The sequence below is a fragment of the Choloepus didactylus genome, chromosome 2, assembly GCF_015220235.1.
Source record: "Choloepus didactylus isolate mChoDid1 chromosome 2, mChoDid1.pri, whole genome shotgun sequence".
In the NCBI taxonomy this organism is placed as follows: Eukaryota; Metazoa; Chordata; class Mammalia; order Pilosa; family Megalonychidae; genus Choloepus; species Choloepus didactylus.
The window spans coordinates 234,590,202-234,608,200 of NC_051308.1; the positions used below are offsets into that span (position 1 = coordinate 234,590,202).

Genomic DNA, 17,999 nt, shown 5'->3' on the forward strand with positions numbered 1-17,999 from the left:
GAAGGAGCCCTGAAGGGAACTGAGGGTGGCACACACTAGGCTCCTGGGGACAGGACCGGTGTTTGGGGGATGCCCGTGGCCTCGGGGGCTGGCAGCCCTGTCTCCTGGGCCCCTGTGTGGTGGAGAGGCCAGGGGGAAGTTGGAGGGGTGACCAAAGGCCGGAAAGGGGGAGGTGCCTCTTTCAGGCCAGAGGCCAGCTGTCTTTTCAAAGGCCTCCCAAGCCATTTGCCGTCAGGGAGCATGGAACAGAGTGAGGGGGTGGCCTGGTTTCCAGCTCCGCCTCTCAACTCACTGGGCAGCCCCAGGCAGGCTCCTGTGCTCCGAACACCACTGGCTCCTTCTCTCCAGGGTGCCCACTAGCATTGGGGCCCACTTAAGATATTACCCATTAGTCAGGCCCCCTAAATAAAGGGTGAGCAAGTGATCTGATATGGGCCCTCTGGATCCTTCCACCGGGTCAGACTTTTAACGCGTTCACCCTCCCAGCAGTGGACGCCAAGACCATGCCTGTCACGGAGTCTAGCTTCCCCACTTCTGCAGCTGCCTTGGTTTCTGCCCATTTCCACGCCTGGCCCTCTGCCTGCCCACCGCACCTGTGAGCTCCTGACAGCTTTCCAAGACATTCCCTTCAGTCAGCCAGAGCTGCTTTCTGTCACTTGCAACCCAAGGGCTTAAGGCGACCTGCAGGGAGGGGTCTCCCGTCTGGTCTCACCTGGCCAGCAGCGCCATGCGGGGAGCGGGACCTGCTGACGCAACCCGGAGAAGGCAGGCCCTCAAGGCCTCCGGGGGGTGGAATTCTGTGTTTGGTGGGAAGTGGAGGGACCTACCGTTGGCTGACACCCACACAAGACTGCAGCTGCCATGGCTTTGCGTAAGCCCCTTCCTCCTGCCTCAGGGCTGACACTGACTAGACAACGCCTGTGCTGATGTTATGATCAGATGCATCATCCTGAACTGGAAACCTTCACCCTAAGTATTCACACCAGCAGAGGGTCTGAGAGTGATGCCTGCCAAAAGGAGGAAGCAAGAACCTGGGGGTTTTTTTGGCCAGAACTGAATCAGGTTTAATACCTGGGCATGGTGGGGGTGGAAGCAGAGGTGAGCTGGTTCCTAATCCTAAAAGACCAGGACACTGTCAGGACACTCACGGGGAAGACATGGGAGAACAGGGGTCTCACCCTGCACCCCCTTTCCTGGTCTGCAACTTGAAGGGTTCTGTCTGCTGACTGTACTGGTGGGAAGCCTGCAGTAGAGGACCTTGCAGCGGTGCTTCTGTTTGGGCCTCAGTTACATCCTTCCTCAAGCTGGGCAGGGGCAGCTCTCACCACTAGGGGTCAGCATTGGCCAAGGAGACCCAGAAGGCGGCCCCAGGCCCCAGGAGGCCCCTGCACAGCTGACCTGCCCTTGGTGTCCTGGAAAACCATTGCATCATCCTGTCATTGCTTCCCAGGCACAGGGACCGTGCTAAGTGCTCCCCTGCATTACTGCATTAAAATCCTCACAGCAGCCCATTAGGTATATGCAGTTATTCCTAATTTGGAGTTGGCAGAATGCAGGCTCAGAGAGGTGAGGAGTCCTATCCAAGGTCACACAGCTGAGAAGCAATAGGGGCTGGATTTGAATCCAGAACCCATGTCTCTAACTACACTGGCAAAGTGCCTTGCAGGACAAGGGTCCTTTAGAACAGCCAACTGGGCCTCTTCCCCCCACTCCTCAGATGGTCCCCCACATTCCCTCCCCAGTGACTTTCACATTTAGCCCCTGGCTGTCACAAAGGCCCTTCTAGCCAAGAGCTCCCAGGTCCTGTGTGGGGCAGGCAGGGTGGGATTAAGACCTCTCTGCCCCCCAGTAACAGCCAAAGAGCACTGGAGCCCAGAGGAGTTCCACGAGCAGCCCAAGGTCACACAGGAAGGCGGAACAGAACCAGGCTCCGTGTGTCTCTCCACACGTAGGTGGTGCACCTTCGTGGAAAACACAGCTTTACAAGTATTTGGGGGAGTTTGGTTTGGATTAAATAACACTTTTTTCTTGATTACCCAAGTCAGGCAATTTCACTGCAGATAAATTTGAAATTAGGCCAAAAAAGAAAGAAAGAAAAAGTCCCTTGTAATCCTACCACCCGGAGTTAATCATTGTTAATATTATATCTTATCTCCCCCCAAATGTTTTCCTAAACAAATATGTATATTTTAAACAAAAACAAGACTTGTGTGTGTTTTTTTTTTACAGTTGCATGGGAAGGGTGGAAGGGTGACAGTCTCCCAGCAGCCCTGCTCTCCCTGGACCAAGGCAGGAGGACAAGCGGCTGTGCCCGGCTCTGGGGGTTGATGGAGCCCAAACTGTCTCCAAGGGAGGTTTCTGGAACGTCAGAGAACCCCGCCTTGGCCCTCTGCCCCTTCCCCACATCCTGCTCGGCCCCACTCTACTCTGGGACTCTTGAGAGAACCAACATCAACCTGTGTCCCGGGGGCTGGGGGCGGGCAGGGGTCTCTCACCATGGCCAGCTCGGCCTCTAGCTCCTTCATGCGGTTGTCCTTGAGGTCCAGCTGGGAGCGCAGCGCCGTGGCGTGGTCCGTGGCCTCTTTGGCTTGGCGCCGCAGCTCCCACTTCTCCCGCTCCAGCAGGTCCTTCTCCTTGGCCAGGGCTTTGACCGCATCCTCGCTCTCCTGCAGGGGAGAGACCACGGGCGTTACAGTGATGAGTGGGGAGTCCCCACGGCGTGGTTGGGTGCTCCGGTGGAGGAGTGGGACAGCCCTGGGTGCAAATTGCAGCTCACTGCCAAAGAGCTGGGAGACTAGGATGGAGACGTGCTGTTAGGAGATGGTCAGGAAGGACTTTTTTTTCAATGAATGAATGAATAAATGAACAAACAAATGAGCAGCATAGATTTTTTTTTTCATCATCAAGTCTTGCTTTCTCCATATGGAAAACGGATTTTTGCAAAGATTAAATGACTTCAACCAAGGTGAATACCTAACACGGAGTCTGGCAAAAGTTAGGGTGCAGGTGTGTTTTTGTGTGTGTTGTGTTGTTTGGTACAATGTGCATCGCAGGAGAACAGGGACGGCAGCCAGGAGGCACTGCGCCCCCAATTGCCTGGGCTGCCAGCACCCCACAAGGTCACAGCTGACGGGGCGGGGGACAAACTGAGCCCCCAATTAGCTGTTGTGAGCCTGGATGCAGCAGACTTCTGCCAGTGGGCTGTTTTCTCCCAGAGGGAGGTGCTGAAGGAAGGGCCCAGGCCCCCCTGCACCAGTCCCAGGAGCTAAGTGAGCAGGCAAGGAGCAGCCGGCTGCATCGGGGCATGGCCCCCCTGGCCGAGCTCGGCTTCAGAACAGCAGGCTCTGCCTACCCACCCACCCTGGCCTTCACCGTCACTGAATCAACAGCCAAGCCCAAGGTCTCCGTGCAGCTGGAACCATGGACAGAGGCTGCCCGCGCCATCTCTGCCAGTCCTGTTGCCTGGGGCCTGACTTCTCAATGGTGTTGGGGAGGCCGAGGCCAAAAGTTGGACCTTTCTTTGAGGCTGTCTCAGGACAGTAGCCACAGCTTAGGTTCCAGAGAGAGCCTGGGTTGAATCCTGGCTTTGCAATGACTAGCTGCAAGTCATCCCAGTGCCTCAGTTTCCCCATTGGTACCTTAGGGTGCTATTGTGAGGTCACCCATGTCAAGAGTGTAGCACAGCTCCTGGCACCCCACAGGGCTCACTCCCTCCAGTCAGGTTCTGCTCAGAGGCCTTCTTTGAGGCCCTCCCTGACTCCCCTTCTAAGAGAGCACCTCCAACCCTTGATAACCATTTTCCTTATTGGCACCTGATATGGGTCATTCAAACAAGCTGTGCACAAACCAGACAGAAATCCCTGCCCTTTGTGGCTTTGGCTTCTTCACATTAGCTCTAAACATGAGGCCAAGGGGCAGTCATTTGACCCTCAGGGCCTTGGTCCCTTCATCTATAAAATGGGGTTGGAATGGGCAGGGACTAAAGATGGCTGCCCTCGTGGAACTTACACTTAAAAACGACTGCAGGTGGGGAGTAAGTAGCAGAGGTCTCAATCCCTGCTGGTAACTAACAGAGGCAGGAAAAGAACGGAAAGGAGACCCAGTTGGGGGTCTGGAGCTTGGCAGGGGTGGGGGATGGCCAGTATTTATGCCAGGGGGTAGAGCTGAGCCAGGATATGTAAGGCCCGGGTGAAGGCCGGGAGCATGCACTTGGGGATCCACATGGCCAGAAAAGTGTAGCTTTGGAAAGTGAGAGCCGGGCAATGGGGGTGGCTGCATGGGGACAAAGGCCTGGCTGGGAGGCAATGGCAGGTGGGATGTAGGTGGCTGCTGTGAAAATGGCTTCACCACCCAAGGGCACACTGCCCAGCCCTCAGCCCCCAGCCCCAATACCTGGCCTGCTGTGGGGGCTTCCCCAGTGGGATTTCTGGAGAGTCCCCCTGATCCCTCTCCAAACTGCCCTCACGTGCCACGGAATGAGCATTTGGCCCAGCTTTCTGGGATGTCACAATTCTGTGAACTTCCAGGCAGGCCAAGACTCCCCCATTTCCCAAGAGCTTTGTGCCCCTGCTTCCCCCTCCCCCCCAGTAGCTCAGGGACCTGGGGTCCAGCTACCAGCTCCAGCTGAGGCCTGTGGGGTCCTGGGAGGAGCTGGTTGAGAGGCTGGGGCTGAGTGGGGTGGAGAAGCTGAGGGTTCCACCCGTCCTGCCCATGGGGACATTCATTTCACACATAAAATGCAAATCGATTTTGTTAACCAGCTGCAAGATCATGGTAAAGGAGGAATAAAAACAAGATTTGTGGCTTTGGCTTCTTCAAATCAGCTCTAAATATGAGGCCGGGGGGCAGTCATTTGACCCTCAGGGCCTTGGTCTCCACCCCACCCCCTAGGTGTAAAATGGGGTTGGAAGGGTGAGGACTACAGATGGCTACAGTGTTGCCATCCTGCCGCCATCTGGGGCCACAGGAGTGACTCGTTGTCCCTACATCAAACCATTCAGCCAAAGTGACACTTGAGACTCCGCCCACAGCCACCCACGACTGACAGACTTCTGCTCATTCAGTAGCTTCAGCCCCACTCCCACTGGCTGGACGTCAAGGTTACCCGGGACTTTAAAAAAAGTGGCTCCCCACAGGAATTTTATTCCCAAAGAAGAGCACATGTATGAAAAACACATGTGACACTCATTAAAAGACAGAGAAGCATTTGCTATTAGACCCTGGGCGGGCCACACAATGCCACTGAAATACACAGCACGACCCCATGGCTCCCAGGGACCGTCGCAGCCTCTTCTCGGTTAAAAGGGAAAGGGGAGATTACTCCTCCACTCACCTCAACATCTACTGAGCCGAGTGTGGGGAGCTCCTGGGGGCTCTGGAGCCTGACTGCCAGGCTTTGCCCCGTGCTCTACCTTTTGCTAACTGCGTGACCCTGCGCAAGTGACTACCTAGGCCTCAGTTTTCACATCTGTGAAACGGGCTGATAGGGGCAATCATATCTTAGAGGGCTGCTATTAAAATAGTAAATATAAAGAGCTCAGGGCCACGCTGGCACACAGTAGGGGCACAAGGAATGTGTTGCCCCCCGCTAAGGTGGCGCCTGAAGGCAGCTGTCATCACAGTCATTACTGGGAGGATAATCTGGTCGTGGCGCCATCTTTTCAACTCCCTGAGACCTTTATTGGGGTGACATCACCTCTTTGTCTTCCTAAATCCTCACCTGTCCTCTCTCGAGGTGTCTGACCTTATGGGGAGCTTTCCTCAGGCCCCCGGCTCCTGGTGCTTCTGAGCCCCTTGCAGCCCCTCACGGGCCCTGTTGGGTTTACTTTCCTGCATGGCCTTGCATCCCCCTGCCTCGCCTCTAAAGCTGCTTCACTTGCCTCTCCCCCTGGCAGAGGTGGGCTGCGGGGGCAATGGCCTTGCCCCACAGCTGCCTGATGGGGGCCTAAGGGGTACAGGGCCATTTCCTTCTCTGGATTTGCTAGTGAGATGAACGCTAGGTGGGGGCAGACCTGGGATTTGAGGAATTGTCACAATCAGGTGACAGGCTCTGAATTCCCAAAGGTAACAACAACAACAACATGAACAACAACGGCAAACATTTTTCTCCAGCTTCCTTCCAGTGTACCAGAAATGCTTGTCCAGACAATGCCAAGCTACCAGCAGGTGCTAGCCTTACCCCCAGCTCTGCAGATGAGGAGGCTGGAGCCCAGGAGCACCAGCTGTTTGCAAGGGGGCCAGACGGCCAGCACAGGTAGGGGGCATCTAACCTGCTGTCTGGGCTTACCCACGGCGGGACCCAGCCTCCCAGGTCAAGGAAGCTGATAACACGGGGTCAAGCTGTGCACAGGTCAGCCTGGGGCTCGGCCTCTGCCCCTAGGGCTAGTGCCCACTGGGAGTCCCCTGGGTCCCTGCCCACTGAGCAAAGATGACTGGGCCTTCATGGCTGGCTGCTTGCCCTGCATCCCTTGGGGATGGAGGGGAGATGAGGAGGAGGGGGAGGAGGAGGAGGAGGAGGAGGAGGGGGAGGGGGAGCTGAAATGCTGTGCTGGGAACCATGGGGTGGCACATAGCATGGCACCTAAGAGTGTGGGCCAGGCCTTGCAGGTGGCACAACCATGGGCAAGTCACTTCACCTCTCTGCACCTGTGGCCTTGTCATGGTTAGGTTCATGTGTCAAGTTCGCCAGGGGATGGTACCCAGGTGTCTGGTCAAGCAAGCACTGGCCTAACTGTTACTGCAAGGACATTTGTGGCTGGTTAATAAACCAGAAGGCTGGTCTTAAATCATCAGTCAATTGGCTGCAGCTGTGACTCATTATATCAACGAAGGATGTGTCTTCCACAATGAGAGAATGCAATCAGCTGGATTTAATCCAATCAGTTGAAGATTTTAAGTGAGACAGATGGAGGACCTTCACTTCTTCGGCTAGCCAGAGAAGCGTTTCCTGCGGAGTTCATCAAACACCCTCATCAAAGTTGCCAGCTGGCTGCCCGAGGAGCTCATTGAACACCTTCATTGGAGTTGCCAGTTTGCTGCCTGCCCTACATTTGGACTCATGCATCCCCACAGTTGCGTGAGACACTTTTATAAAATCTTTTATTTAGAGATGTCTTGTTGATTCTGTTTCCCTAGAGAACCCTAACTAATACAGTCTCCATCTGTGAAATGCGGACACAAACTGAACCCCCCTCAGTACCAGTGTGGGTGTTAAATGCACAAACACACGAGGTCTCAGAACCCTGCCATAAGCCTTAAAAACACGCACCATCAGTCCTACGCAGCATGCACGTCTGTCTACACACATGCTGCTACGCAATCGGTCAGGAGGACGGTGGGGTCCCGTGTTTCCCTCTCCAAGCCTTCATTCCCCGAGCTCCAGGCTCCCAGCTCCTGGTTGGTGGCCAAGAGCAAAGCCCATGAGGGACACCTCCCAGGAGGCCCAGGCCCCGGCCCACAAGCCCTGCTCAAGTTCAGGGGGCCGAGCACGTTGCCTCAGTGGGGTCCCCAAAACTCTCCAATACAGGTCCCCATCCCCCCTGATTCCGCTTCCTGCCCCACGGAGTTCTGCCCAAGACAGGCCTGGGAGGCCGACTTCAAAGGGGCTCAGCTCAGCTAAGGTGGAAGGACAGGACAGAAAAACTTAAAAACCACTGTTCAAGTACACAACCCTGTGACAAGGGCTGTGACCAGCGTTCACATGTCCACGGGAGAAAATGGAGGCAGCAGCAGGTGGCCAAGCGAGCAGGTGAGGGCGGGAGTGAGCAGGGAGCCCCAGATCCCTGCCAGTGGCCGACGTGGCCTGGCCCAGGAACCTCCGGGGCTGTTTCCATTATAGAGAGGCAGAGATCTGTGCACTTGGGAAGTGACAAGGGGGTCCTGGTTGGGGGTGAAGACCAAAGTGGGGGTGGGGATGAAGCATTTAAATCCAAGTCCAGTCCCTGACACTCTGGCCACTCAACCCGGGCTCAGAGGCCACAGCCATTGAACAGACTCATTTGACTGACCAGTTGCAGCCGCCTGCTGGAACCTCACATTGCTGATTGAGCCGTGAGCTAAACAGACCTCCTGCATCCATATTTCCATATACTGGAAAGTTACAACTATCTGGCTTACTAAGGTTTGATTAGCTACAGGACCGAGTCTTTTTCCTTACACTTTGTTACCCTCTTTGCCATGTTTATATCACATACACCCAACAGATATTTGCTGAATCAAATTCCTCAGGTATCTGATCCATAAACTCCTACTCATCCCACAGAGCCAATTCATGTCACCTCCTCTGGGAAGTCTTCCCAGATTCCCTCCCTGCAGGCAAAATTTCCTGCTCTCTTACCAGTGCTCCTGGCTCTCTGTTCACACTTTTATTATGGAATCATTAATAAGACTCATGGTTAATATTTGCTGAGTACTTATCACAGACCAGGTTCCATGCCGAGTGCTTTGTGTTCATCATCTCATATAGTCCTCATTGCAACTTTGTGCAGTTTGAAACAGGACCACCATTTTGTAGAAGAGGAAACTGAGGCTCTAAGAGGCTGAGATGCTGTACCCTGTTACCCTCTGCCCTCCTCTGCCTGTGCCTGTTTGCCTGGGAGGCCCAGAGCCCCCATGGCAGGGCCGGGCTACTTTCATCTCTGCCCACACCGGGGCTGAACACGTGGGAGGCCACACCAGGTGAGCACTAAGGTGGCAGGAGCATTGCGTCTGCGTTTTGGGATTCGGGGGGCCTGGCCTTGTGCTGGGCTGAGGAGGTGGCCTGTAAGCAGGGAGAGCTCAGGGGGCTGGTGGGTCTGCAGAGGAGAGGGGAGGGGAGGGGAGGACAGGGCCCGGCAGGGGAGGGGGCCTGCTGACCTTGCGGTGCTGCTCGTAGTTGCGGATGAAGTCGCGGAGCTGCTCCTCCCGGCTCTCCAGCGTGGCGTACAGCTGCTGCATCTGGCTCACCAGGTCTGTCTTCTCGCCCTTTAAGCGCTTCCGGTCAGCTTTCATGGCTGGGGGACAGAAGCGCGAGTGAGTACGAGACCCCGGCTGTCTCCTCCGGGTGCCCGGAGAGTTGACAATGGCCTCTATCCCCTTCTCAACAAATGAGAAAATGGGGGTTCAGAAAGATGAGGTTTCTCTCCCAAAGCCCCAGACCACCTTAATGGTGGTCCCGGGATTCGAACCCAGGCCTGCCTGTCTCCAGAGGCTGTATCTCACATCTCAGTATTAATGCTCCAACCAGGGAAACAGGTGCTCGTCCAAATGTCTGTCCTAGCCCTGAGCTGCTGGGTCCCCAGTGAGAGAGCCAGAGGCCTGGTGAGCTCCCCAAGGCCCAGGATGCCAAGGGGACCCCGAGTCCCTGCCAAGATGAACCCTCAGGGCCCGACCAGAACAACTCGCCCCCACCCAACAGCCCTTCATCCACCCCATTTCCCCCAATGAGGAAGGCATTTGATTAGAAACACACGTCACACACCCCATGGAGCCTCTTGGGGTGACTTTTGCTCCCTTCAGACCCTCCCTCCCCACAGCTCTGGCTCCTTGGCGAATGGAGAGATGTCAGACAAACATGGCATTTCTCAGGAAAGGCTCTGGCTGAAAGTGGGTTTCACTGTCTTTCTAGAACCCCCTGAACCCTGTCCCCTCCTGGAGAGAACAATGGGGTGGGGTGGGGAGACTTTCTGGGGCTAACCATTCCCAGTGGGCTCCCTGAGAAGGTGGCGGGAAGGGGTGGCACCTGGCTCAGGGCACTTCCAGCCTGGGGAGGCCCAGAGGGGTGAAGGCATCTGGTCAAGGTCATACAGCTGTGCCTGACTGCAGAGCCCACTCACTTGATCCCACATCATCTGTGTCCACAGTGAAGCCCCCAAAGCCAGAGGGTCCCCAGCCCCATGGCCAGCAGAGGGCAGTGACATGGAGCAGGCTACGGCTGGGCTGCCCCACTTTGTCTCGGATGTCCAGCTCTACAGATGTGGCCTGCACGTCCGGAAGAGTCTGAACTGCCCAGTGTGGTTAGGACCAGGGACACCAGACACCTGGCCCAGCACCCAACACCAGCAGACGTCCTTCTGGCCCTTTGGGGGGCCCTCCTCCACCCTACTGCACTTTGCTCCCCTTCCCCTCAGTACAGAATAAGGTAGGAGGCAGGTAGGCTGGGGACAGAAGGGCAGCACCGGGGTGCAAACAGCCACAGGGAGCCCCATGAAGTGGGGGCCCTGGGCTCTGGGTGGCCCTTTAGACTCTAGTTCTGAGCTTCTGGTTCCTGCAGTCGGATCTGTCCTCTTATGTCCAGCTTGGCTGAGCAGTAGCTCGGGTCAGCAGGGCTGGGACAATGGGGCCCCAGGAGAGAGGACTGGTCCTTCTCTCTCCCACCAGGCACGAGGTGGCTCTGCCAGGTGCTGGAGTGGGGGGGAAGCAGAGCTGGGCTAGGTCTGGGTCCTGCCCCCTAACATGGTGCTTCCACATACCCACAAACCTCACTTCAAGAAAACCCAACATCCAAAGATGCAGCCATGAATGAGTCACAGTTCCTCCTACACATTTCACTGGATCGTCATGGCACTCCAATGAGGGAGGCAGGTGGGTGACTATTTGTATCAGTCCCACTTTACAGGGAGGAGACTAAGGCGCAGCAAGATGGAGTCAGGCCGCAAGTGAGTGGCAGGGCTGGGGCCTGAGCCGCTGCTGTCTTTCTTTCCGACTGGCAGGCCCGAGATGGGCAGGGAAGCACCACGGCGGAGAGTGGTTCCGTAGGCACCTGGGGATTTATGCCTCTGCCTTGGGGTGGAAATGAAACTCTCTCAGGCTTCCATTTGTTTCCTTTGTTAGCCAAGCGGTTCCTTCCCCACCTGGATGAAAATCAAACTCTGGGCTCAGTTCCTGGCACCTGGAGGCTCCGGAAAGGAACCCCCCCAGGGTCCTCCTGGGCCTCCTTCACTCTTGCCCAATGGCCCTGGGGAGGGTGTGTGGCCCTGCAGTCGGTTGCTGGCCTCCATGGCTCTCCTGCTGCCCTGTCGCTCACCAGCATGTGTGTGGACATGGGCTCACGTCTCTGGGGGTGCAGCGCCGGCTGCCTTATTGTTGGCTATGACTCCACCGTCTGACTAGGGGATCCCGAGAGCTAGGGCTGGACCTCTGCCTTCAGGTTAGTGGCTCCTCTCCAAGAGGAGACAGAGCTCCCCCTAAACTGTTCAGTTAGGCACCTCCTGTGTGCCAGGCTCTGGGCTTGCTGCTTGCAGGGGACAGCAAGGGAGGGAACCTGGTCCCCACCTCTGGGTGACTGACAATCTGATAGAGGAGATGAACTTGTACATGCATGGTTGACAATGCTATCCACTCACCTTCTCCTTATCCAGAGAACCCCAAATTTGTTTGGGGAGGAGCAATGTGCCCAGATAAAACATCTAACTTCCCAAGCTCCCTTGCAGCTAGAGGTGGATATCTGTCACTGTTCTGGCCATGAAGATGCGCACAGAAAGTACCGGGAAATCCACTGCTTTCTTGATAGGAAAAGGTTGTGCTACGCTGGCAGACACAACTCTTGCCCTTTGCCCTTCCCTTTTCTTCCTGCTGGGAACAAGGGTGTGATATCCAGAGGCACAGCAGCCATCTTACAAGCACAAGGACAGAAGACAAAGCTGTGGTGGTTAGTCTGATGTGTCAACTTGGCTAGGTTACGGTGCCCAGTTTTTTGATCAAATGCTTGTCTAGATGTTGCTGTGGAGATAATTTACGGATGGGATTAGCAACTACAATCAGTTGGCTGTAAATAAAGGAGATTATCCTCCTTAATGTGGGTGGGCCTCCTGCAATCAACTGGATGCCTTAAGACCAAAGAACTGAGATTTCCAGAAAAAGAAGACATTCTGTCTCAAGACACCATCTACTCCTCTGTAAGTTTCCAGCCTGCTGGCCTCCCGTACAGATTTCAAATTCAAGAAGGCAACCCTAACTCTTATCAGAACTTCCACCCTGTACAGCCTGCCCTAAGATTTCAGACTTGCCAGCCCCTACAACTATGTGAGTCAATTCCCTAAAATGTATATGTATGTATATACATGTATGTATACAGACAGGTAGATAAGATAGGTAGATAGACATAGACAGATATAGATATTTATACATACATATCCTGTTGGTTCTGTTTCTCTTGAGGCTCCTAAGAGACAAGCTAAGGATGGGGAGCAAAAAGAGGAGGGGCCTGGCTTTGGACAAGAGGAGAAAAATAAACCCCATACTTGTTTAACCTCATGTTTGTGGGCTTTCCTGTTACTTGCGGCCGAATGCGTTCCTAACTGGCACATGGAGGCAGGCTGGAGGTGCTGGCACCCCAAGACAAAAGGCTGCATTTTGCGTTTCCTTCACACATGTGGACCTTGAGCATAAGAGACCTGGCTCATGGCATAGCCAGTTCTTTCATTCTGCCTGGTTCTGGGCTGGATACTGCCAGGCTAAGGACAGAAAAACATGCAAGCTGAGTCTCTGGGATTGAATGCCACATGAAGATCAATTTAAAATGAAGATAAGTGCCCTTGGAACCATCATGCAAACAAAGAGGCTGAATTCCAGTTTGCACAGTTTTTCAGAAGCACATACACCTGCTACCAACAACATGGTACCCTTGATTAGTCATTCTTGGACATAGTCTATCAATTTGTGCTGCATAAAACCTAATCAGGAAAATCACCAGAGGAGTAGGACCTGGTAGCCCCTGCCCTGGCTTGAGGTTGGAAAATGGGGGTGTGCTTTCCCCATGGAGCCTGAAGTTTCCCCAGCATCCAGTGCTGGGTCTCCCCCATCAGGAAGGTCCCTGAAGGTGGGTTTGGTAGGAACAAACAAGGAGGTTAATAGACCCCTCCTCCAAAAGAATTTAAAATATATGCATATAGCTATCAAAATTATACAAGGGAACCCTCCCTTCATCATGCTTTCGACTCTCCTTCAAAACCTGTTGGCATCCTTCCTGCAGGATGAGCTGAGGGACTGAGAGCCTGCCTGACCCTGTGACGTGCCTCCTGACTCAGCCTCCCCAGCCCGCCCCCGTTCTCCTTTCCAGCCACCCGGCTTCACCCAGGCGTGTCCCATTCCAGCAGCCAAGCTGTTGGAACCGGTGCCATGGAGACGGATGATGTCATTCCAGGATCATGGAATGAGACCAGCCCGGCTTCTGAGAAGGTGGGGACTCTGACGGCATGGAAAGGGGTGGTGTGGGGTGGGACTCATTTTTCCAATTCAGGGGAGGTCAGGGGCATGCCTGAGATGGAGGGTGTAACCCAAGGCCCAGCTGTGGCCCCACCAGGATGGGGCTTTCTGGGGTGGCCTTTCCCACAGTGGACCTCTCCTTCCTTCCCTTGCTTACAATGCTCAAGACCGAGCGCCCATGTCCCGATGTGGGACACAGTGGTGCTGTGTCCCACCCTCATTTAATTTCTGCAAATGCAACTGCAACTCTTGGCAGGTGGGGAGCAGAGAGGGAGAAGAAAGAGCTCTGCAGTTACCCCTTTGCTCCCAGCCTGTGCCAACCAGATCTCCAGTTCCACTGCCCAGGGGAAGGGAGGCCCCAGCTGACATGCACCAGGTGCAAGGAACAGAACAGGTTGTTTCTTGGCTTTTGAGCTCCTGGGAGCTGTGGGCCTGGGAAGTCAGGGATTTTTTCCTTTCCCCTTAAATTTTTTATTTTGGAATAATCTCAAACTTATAAGATAGTTGCAAAAATAATGCAAACCCATACAGAGAACTCCAACCTACCACCCCCCCACCAGATACTTAGACCCACCACTTTGAACATTCTGCCATAGCTGCTGTATCACTCTACCTATTTAGCCATCTATCTAGCAATTTTCTAAACACTTGAGAGTAGGTTGTATAAATTATGCTCCTTGAATACATAATAGTGCATGTACATTTCCTAAGAACAAGGATATTCACTTATCTAACCACCTTAAATACAGTTATCAAGTCCAAGAACTTTAACATTGATACAAAGCTTTCAGTCTATATTCCAATTTTTTCATATGTCCTGATCATGTCCTTTTGGGCCTTGTGCTGGTTTGGATGTATTATGCCCCCAAACGCCATATTCTTTAATGCAATCTTGTGGAGGCAGACATATTAGTGTTGATTAGGTTGGAACCTATTGATTGAGTGTTTCCATGGAGATGTGACTCAATCAACTGTGGGCAAGACCTCTGATTGGATAATTTCCATGGGGTGTTACCCCACCTATTCAGTATGGGTCTGAATTAAATCACTGGAGCCATATAAAGAGTCACAGACAGAAGGAGCTCAGAGCAACAAAGAGTGACATTTTGGAGGAACTGCAGTCAAAAGAGACACTTTGAAGAATGCACAGGAGCTGAGAGTGGAGATGGAACACAACCTGGGATCAGCAGACACCAGCCACGTGCACCAGCTAACAGAGGTTTTCCGGACGCCAATGGCCATCACTCAGTGAAGGTACCCTGTTGTTGAGGCCTTACCTTGGACACTTTATGGCCTTAAGACTGTAACTGTGTAACCAAATAAATCCCCCCTTTATAAAAGCCGATCCATTTCTGGTGTTTTGCAAAACAGCAGCATTAGCAAACCAGAACAGGCGTCTTCTTCTCCATTATTAGATCCAGCCCAGTATCACTTATGCATTTAATTGTCACTGTCTCTTTAGTTGCTCTTTTTTTAATTGTGGAAACATATATACAACATAAACTTTCCCATCTAAGCCATGCTCAAGCACCTCACTCGGTGGGATTAATCATGCTCACAATGTGCTACCCTCACCACCTTTCAGTACCGGAACTCTCCCATTGCCCAATGAAGGGATTTTAAAGGGCAATTTTGAGAATGGGGGCAGTGAATGGAGGGAGAGGCAGGCCTGGAAAGGAGGGACCCAGCCCTCATCTTTCCCCTCTCTGAGCCTCAGTTTACCCCAGCATCACAAGGATCCTCAACTCCATGTGCTTCTGTCTGGCCTCGAGGGTTAAGGGGACTTCACCTTTACCACAAGAAGGTGGCCAGGGCAGCAGCAGACAGACCCACGAACACTGGCCATGGCCAAGACCACCTGGGGGACAGGATGGGCATCTGCCTGGGGCGAGAGGACCCGAGTTCCCACCCTGGCTCTGCAACGTTGGGTGAGTCACTTAACCTGCCTCAGCGTCAGTTCCGTGGATGTGAAGATAATTCCCGCGTAGGCTGTGCCAGGCCCGGCTCTAAGCCCCTTACGGGTTCTAGTCATCTAATCCTTGCAGCCACCTTATGAAGTGGGAACTGTCATTCCACATTCCAGACAAGGAGATGGGTGTCAAGAGATAGGTAGGAACCTGGCCGAGCCCACCTGGTGTGACCCTCCCAACCCCAAGCCATCCCTGCCCAGCACCAAGACTGAGCACTTGCCCTTGTCTGCTGTGGGTGGGGCTGGCAGAGGAGGAAGCTGAGCTTAAAGTTTAATGTCCTCACCTGAGACCACGCACCTACCATAACCTGGACTCATACCTGGGACGTCTGACCTTGACTCCCCACCCTCCTTCCATTAGCTTGGCCGGAAAAGCACAACGTGGACAGTATAACCTGCGGCCATCTGCAAAACCAGCGGAGGATCCGGAAATCCTCACGGGCTACTCCTGCTGCAAGATGCCCTTTCTGCAGCCGTCTTATGGTGTCAAGATGGCTTTTCTGAGGACTCTGTTAAAGGCAGTTTGACATTCTGGTGTGCACCCTACTATAGTTCTGTGGTGGCTGGGAGAAGGGTGTGTGTGTGTATGTGTGTGTGCATATGCGTGCATGAGAAAGAGCGAGGAAGTAAGTCAGCAGCTCTGATGCAATCTCCTGCCAGCTACCCCTCCCCACCTGCAGGATTCTCAGCGAGCCCAAGACACAGTTTCTCTCTGCACACACGGTCCGACTTCCCCTAGTCTGAGCTTGGAAGACTGCGGGCCTGGTTCTAGATGTTCCAAGCCCAAGAGGTCTTGTAAACCTTTCTAGTCTGGCCGGACCCCTGATCAACAGGGATTCAGAGGCAGGGTGGGGTGGGGGGCTGATCAGGACACCAGCGATTCCAGCCACTGCCAGCAGGGGGCCACCTTTTCTTTCCCGTTCGACATTCCTGATCCTTCAGGATCTACAGATGCTGAGAAATGAGGGGTGGGCAAGCGGGAGCCAGAAGTGGCTTGCAAACCACTCTGTGGGGCCTTTGAATAAACATCTACCATAGCCTGAGACTCAGGGTTTCTTCCAGCTCAACTTCCCCTTGCAGATGAAACTGAGAACCAGAGAGAGGCTGTCTAATGCCACATAGCCAGACTCCTGGCACCGAAGTTAACACAGGTGGGTTAAAAGCCCTGGCTCTGGAGTTTGCCCATTGTATTAAGCCTCAGTTTCCTCATCTATAGAATGGGGAACAACGGTCTAACAATTTCTGCCTTGTTAAGAGAGAACTGTGCAACATGGCCCTGGAGCGTCTTGGGAGAAGGGGACCCCAGAAAGGCACAGTCTTGGAGCCAGGGGGCCCTGGATTCCACTCCTGCCTTTGCCCCTTACTAGCTGGGGGGCCTCAGATACGTGACTTCTCTGAGCTTCTGTTTCCTCAGCTGTAAAACAGAGGGTGATCGTCTACACTGGCAATGCTCTAGGACCCAGGGCTTGGCTGAATTTAGCAAGTGCTCGTTAAACGTTAGTGTCTCTTCCTCCTGCCTCCCGAATCCCACAGCTCCCAGCCTGGAGCTTGGAAGGCCCTGGGCAATACAGGTTGACTTGACCCGATAGGCTGGTTTCTGAGATGCATCCAGGGGAGAGCTGCCAGTGGAGAGAAGGCAGGACACAACCCAGGGTGGTAAGTTTCAGTTCCACAGATGTATGATCCTGGGACTGGTGCATACCAGCCTATTTTGTTTTTTCCTGTTTGAAAGATGAGCAAGGTGATTTGAAAACAGGTGAGAGTTCAACCAACTCTGCAACGGTTGAGCAGGATTCTGCCACGTGGGTATCCATGACACTGAGACGTGAGAGAGAAAGTGGGCCCAAGGACTCAGACAAATGGCAGCTGAGAAAATTCATCGACTGAGCCAGGCCTGATGAGGGTCACGGACTTGGCTGGGGCCCTGGCCTGGTGTGGCTCTGCTCTAAACAAATGTTGATTCCCTTCTTCCTTGCATGGTGAGGTGCAGCGAGTTGGTGAAACCATCCAGCCAATGAGTGACATAAGTGGCCTTTGAACCCAGGCCTTTGCTGCTCGGGCCCCAGGCTCTTTCCAGACCCCCTCGGCTTTTCTCTCCAGTGGAGCCTGTAACATTAGATCAGCATGATCTTTCCAGCTCTGCCTGGAGTAGGAAAGGCAAATGACTATCTCATTTTCCAATCCCGTGGCCACGGCAGACATGACTAATCAACCAGGTTCTCTAGGAAAACAGGGCAGCTCTGCCAACTCTGAAGCAGACGCTATTACAGGTTGATCAGTGTTGGCATGTTTGGGAACTATTTGCCAACCCTCATCTGGGTCGACTGTTGTGCCAATTCTCATAGCACTCCTTGGAATCAAGGTCAACTCCAATTAACCAAAGGGTGAGAAGCAGTTCTCTCAAGCGGTGGAAAACCAGTTCCTTCACATCAATGGGATGATGGCAAACAAACTCCCACCAGCATGTTGTGAGAGAGTGGACCCTATTTTCCTCCACTAGGTCAAAGGGACAATGATTGCTGGATTTCCTTATTTATTTTTTACACCCACCCCCAACTAGAAATAGAAGGTCCTGAAGGGCAGGCCATGGCGTGCCCGTTCCTGGCAGTGTCCCCAGCACTCCTGGACAGTGCCTGGCTCTCCGGTGAATGACTGGACGATGACACGGGAGCAGCTGTCACTAAGCCATGTCTGATCTTTCCTGTATGCTGGGGGCAGGCCACAGTCTGCCCTCCTTCGCCAGCTGCCCCTCGCCCTCCCTCTGCGGGACAGGGTCTGCTATTTTCCCGTGTGCCTTCCGATGGGACCCCTAGCATTGGCTTTGATGCCCCCAGAGCTGGCCGCGAAA

At 53.9% G+C, this 17,999-nt stretch overlaps 1 protein-coding gene across 7 annotated transcripts in view; it reads right to left on the minus strand.

Annotated features, from left to right (window-relative positions):
• The window catches only part of KAZN (kazrin, periplakin interacting protein), an 857,604-nt gene that overhangs the window by 66,344 nt on the left and 773,261 nt on the right, over positions 1-17,999 (minus strand). For all 7 annotated transcript variants that reach the window (XR_005215506.1, XM_037828472.1, XM_037828473.1 and 4 more), the window contains 2 exons: positions 8,854-8,990; positions 2,496-2,666 (listed from right to left, as the gene is read on the minus strand). Coding sequence is in view for 6 of the 7 variants with exons in the window: in XM_037828472.1 (XP_037684400.1) it covers positions 2,496-2,666; positions 8,854-8,990 (308 nt within the window). In the remaining variant the exon portion in view is untranslated. The remainder of the gene's footprint in view (positions 1-2,495; positions 2,667-8,853; positions 8,991-17,999) is intronic.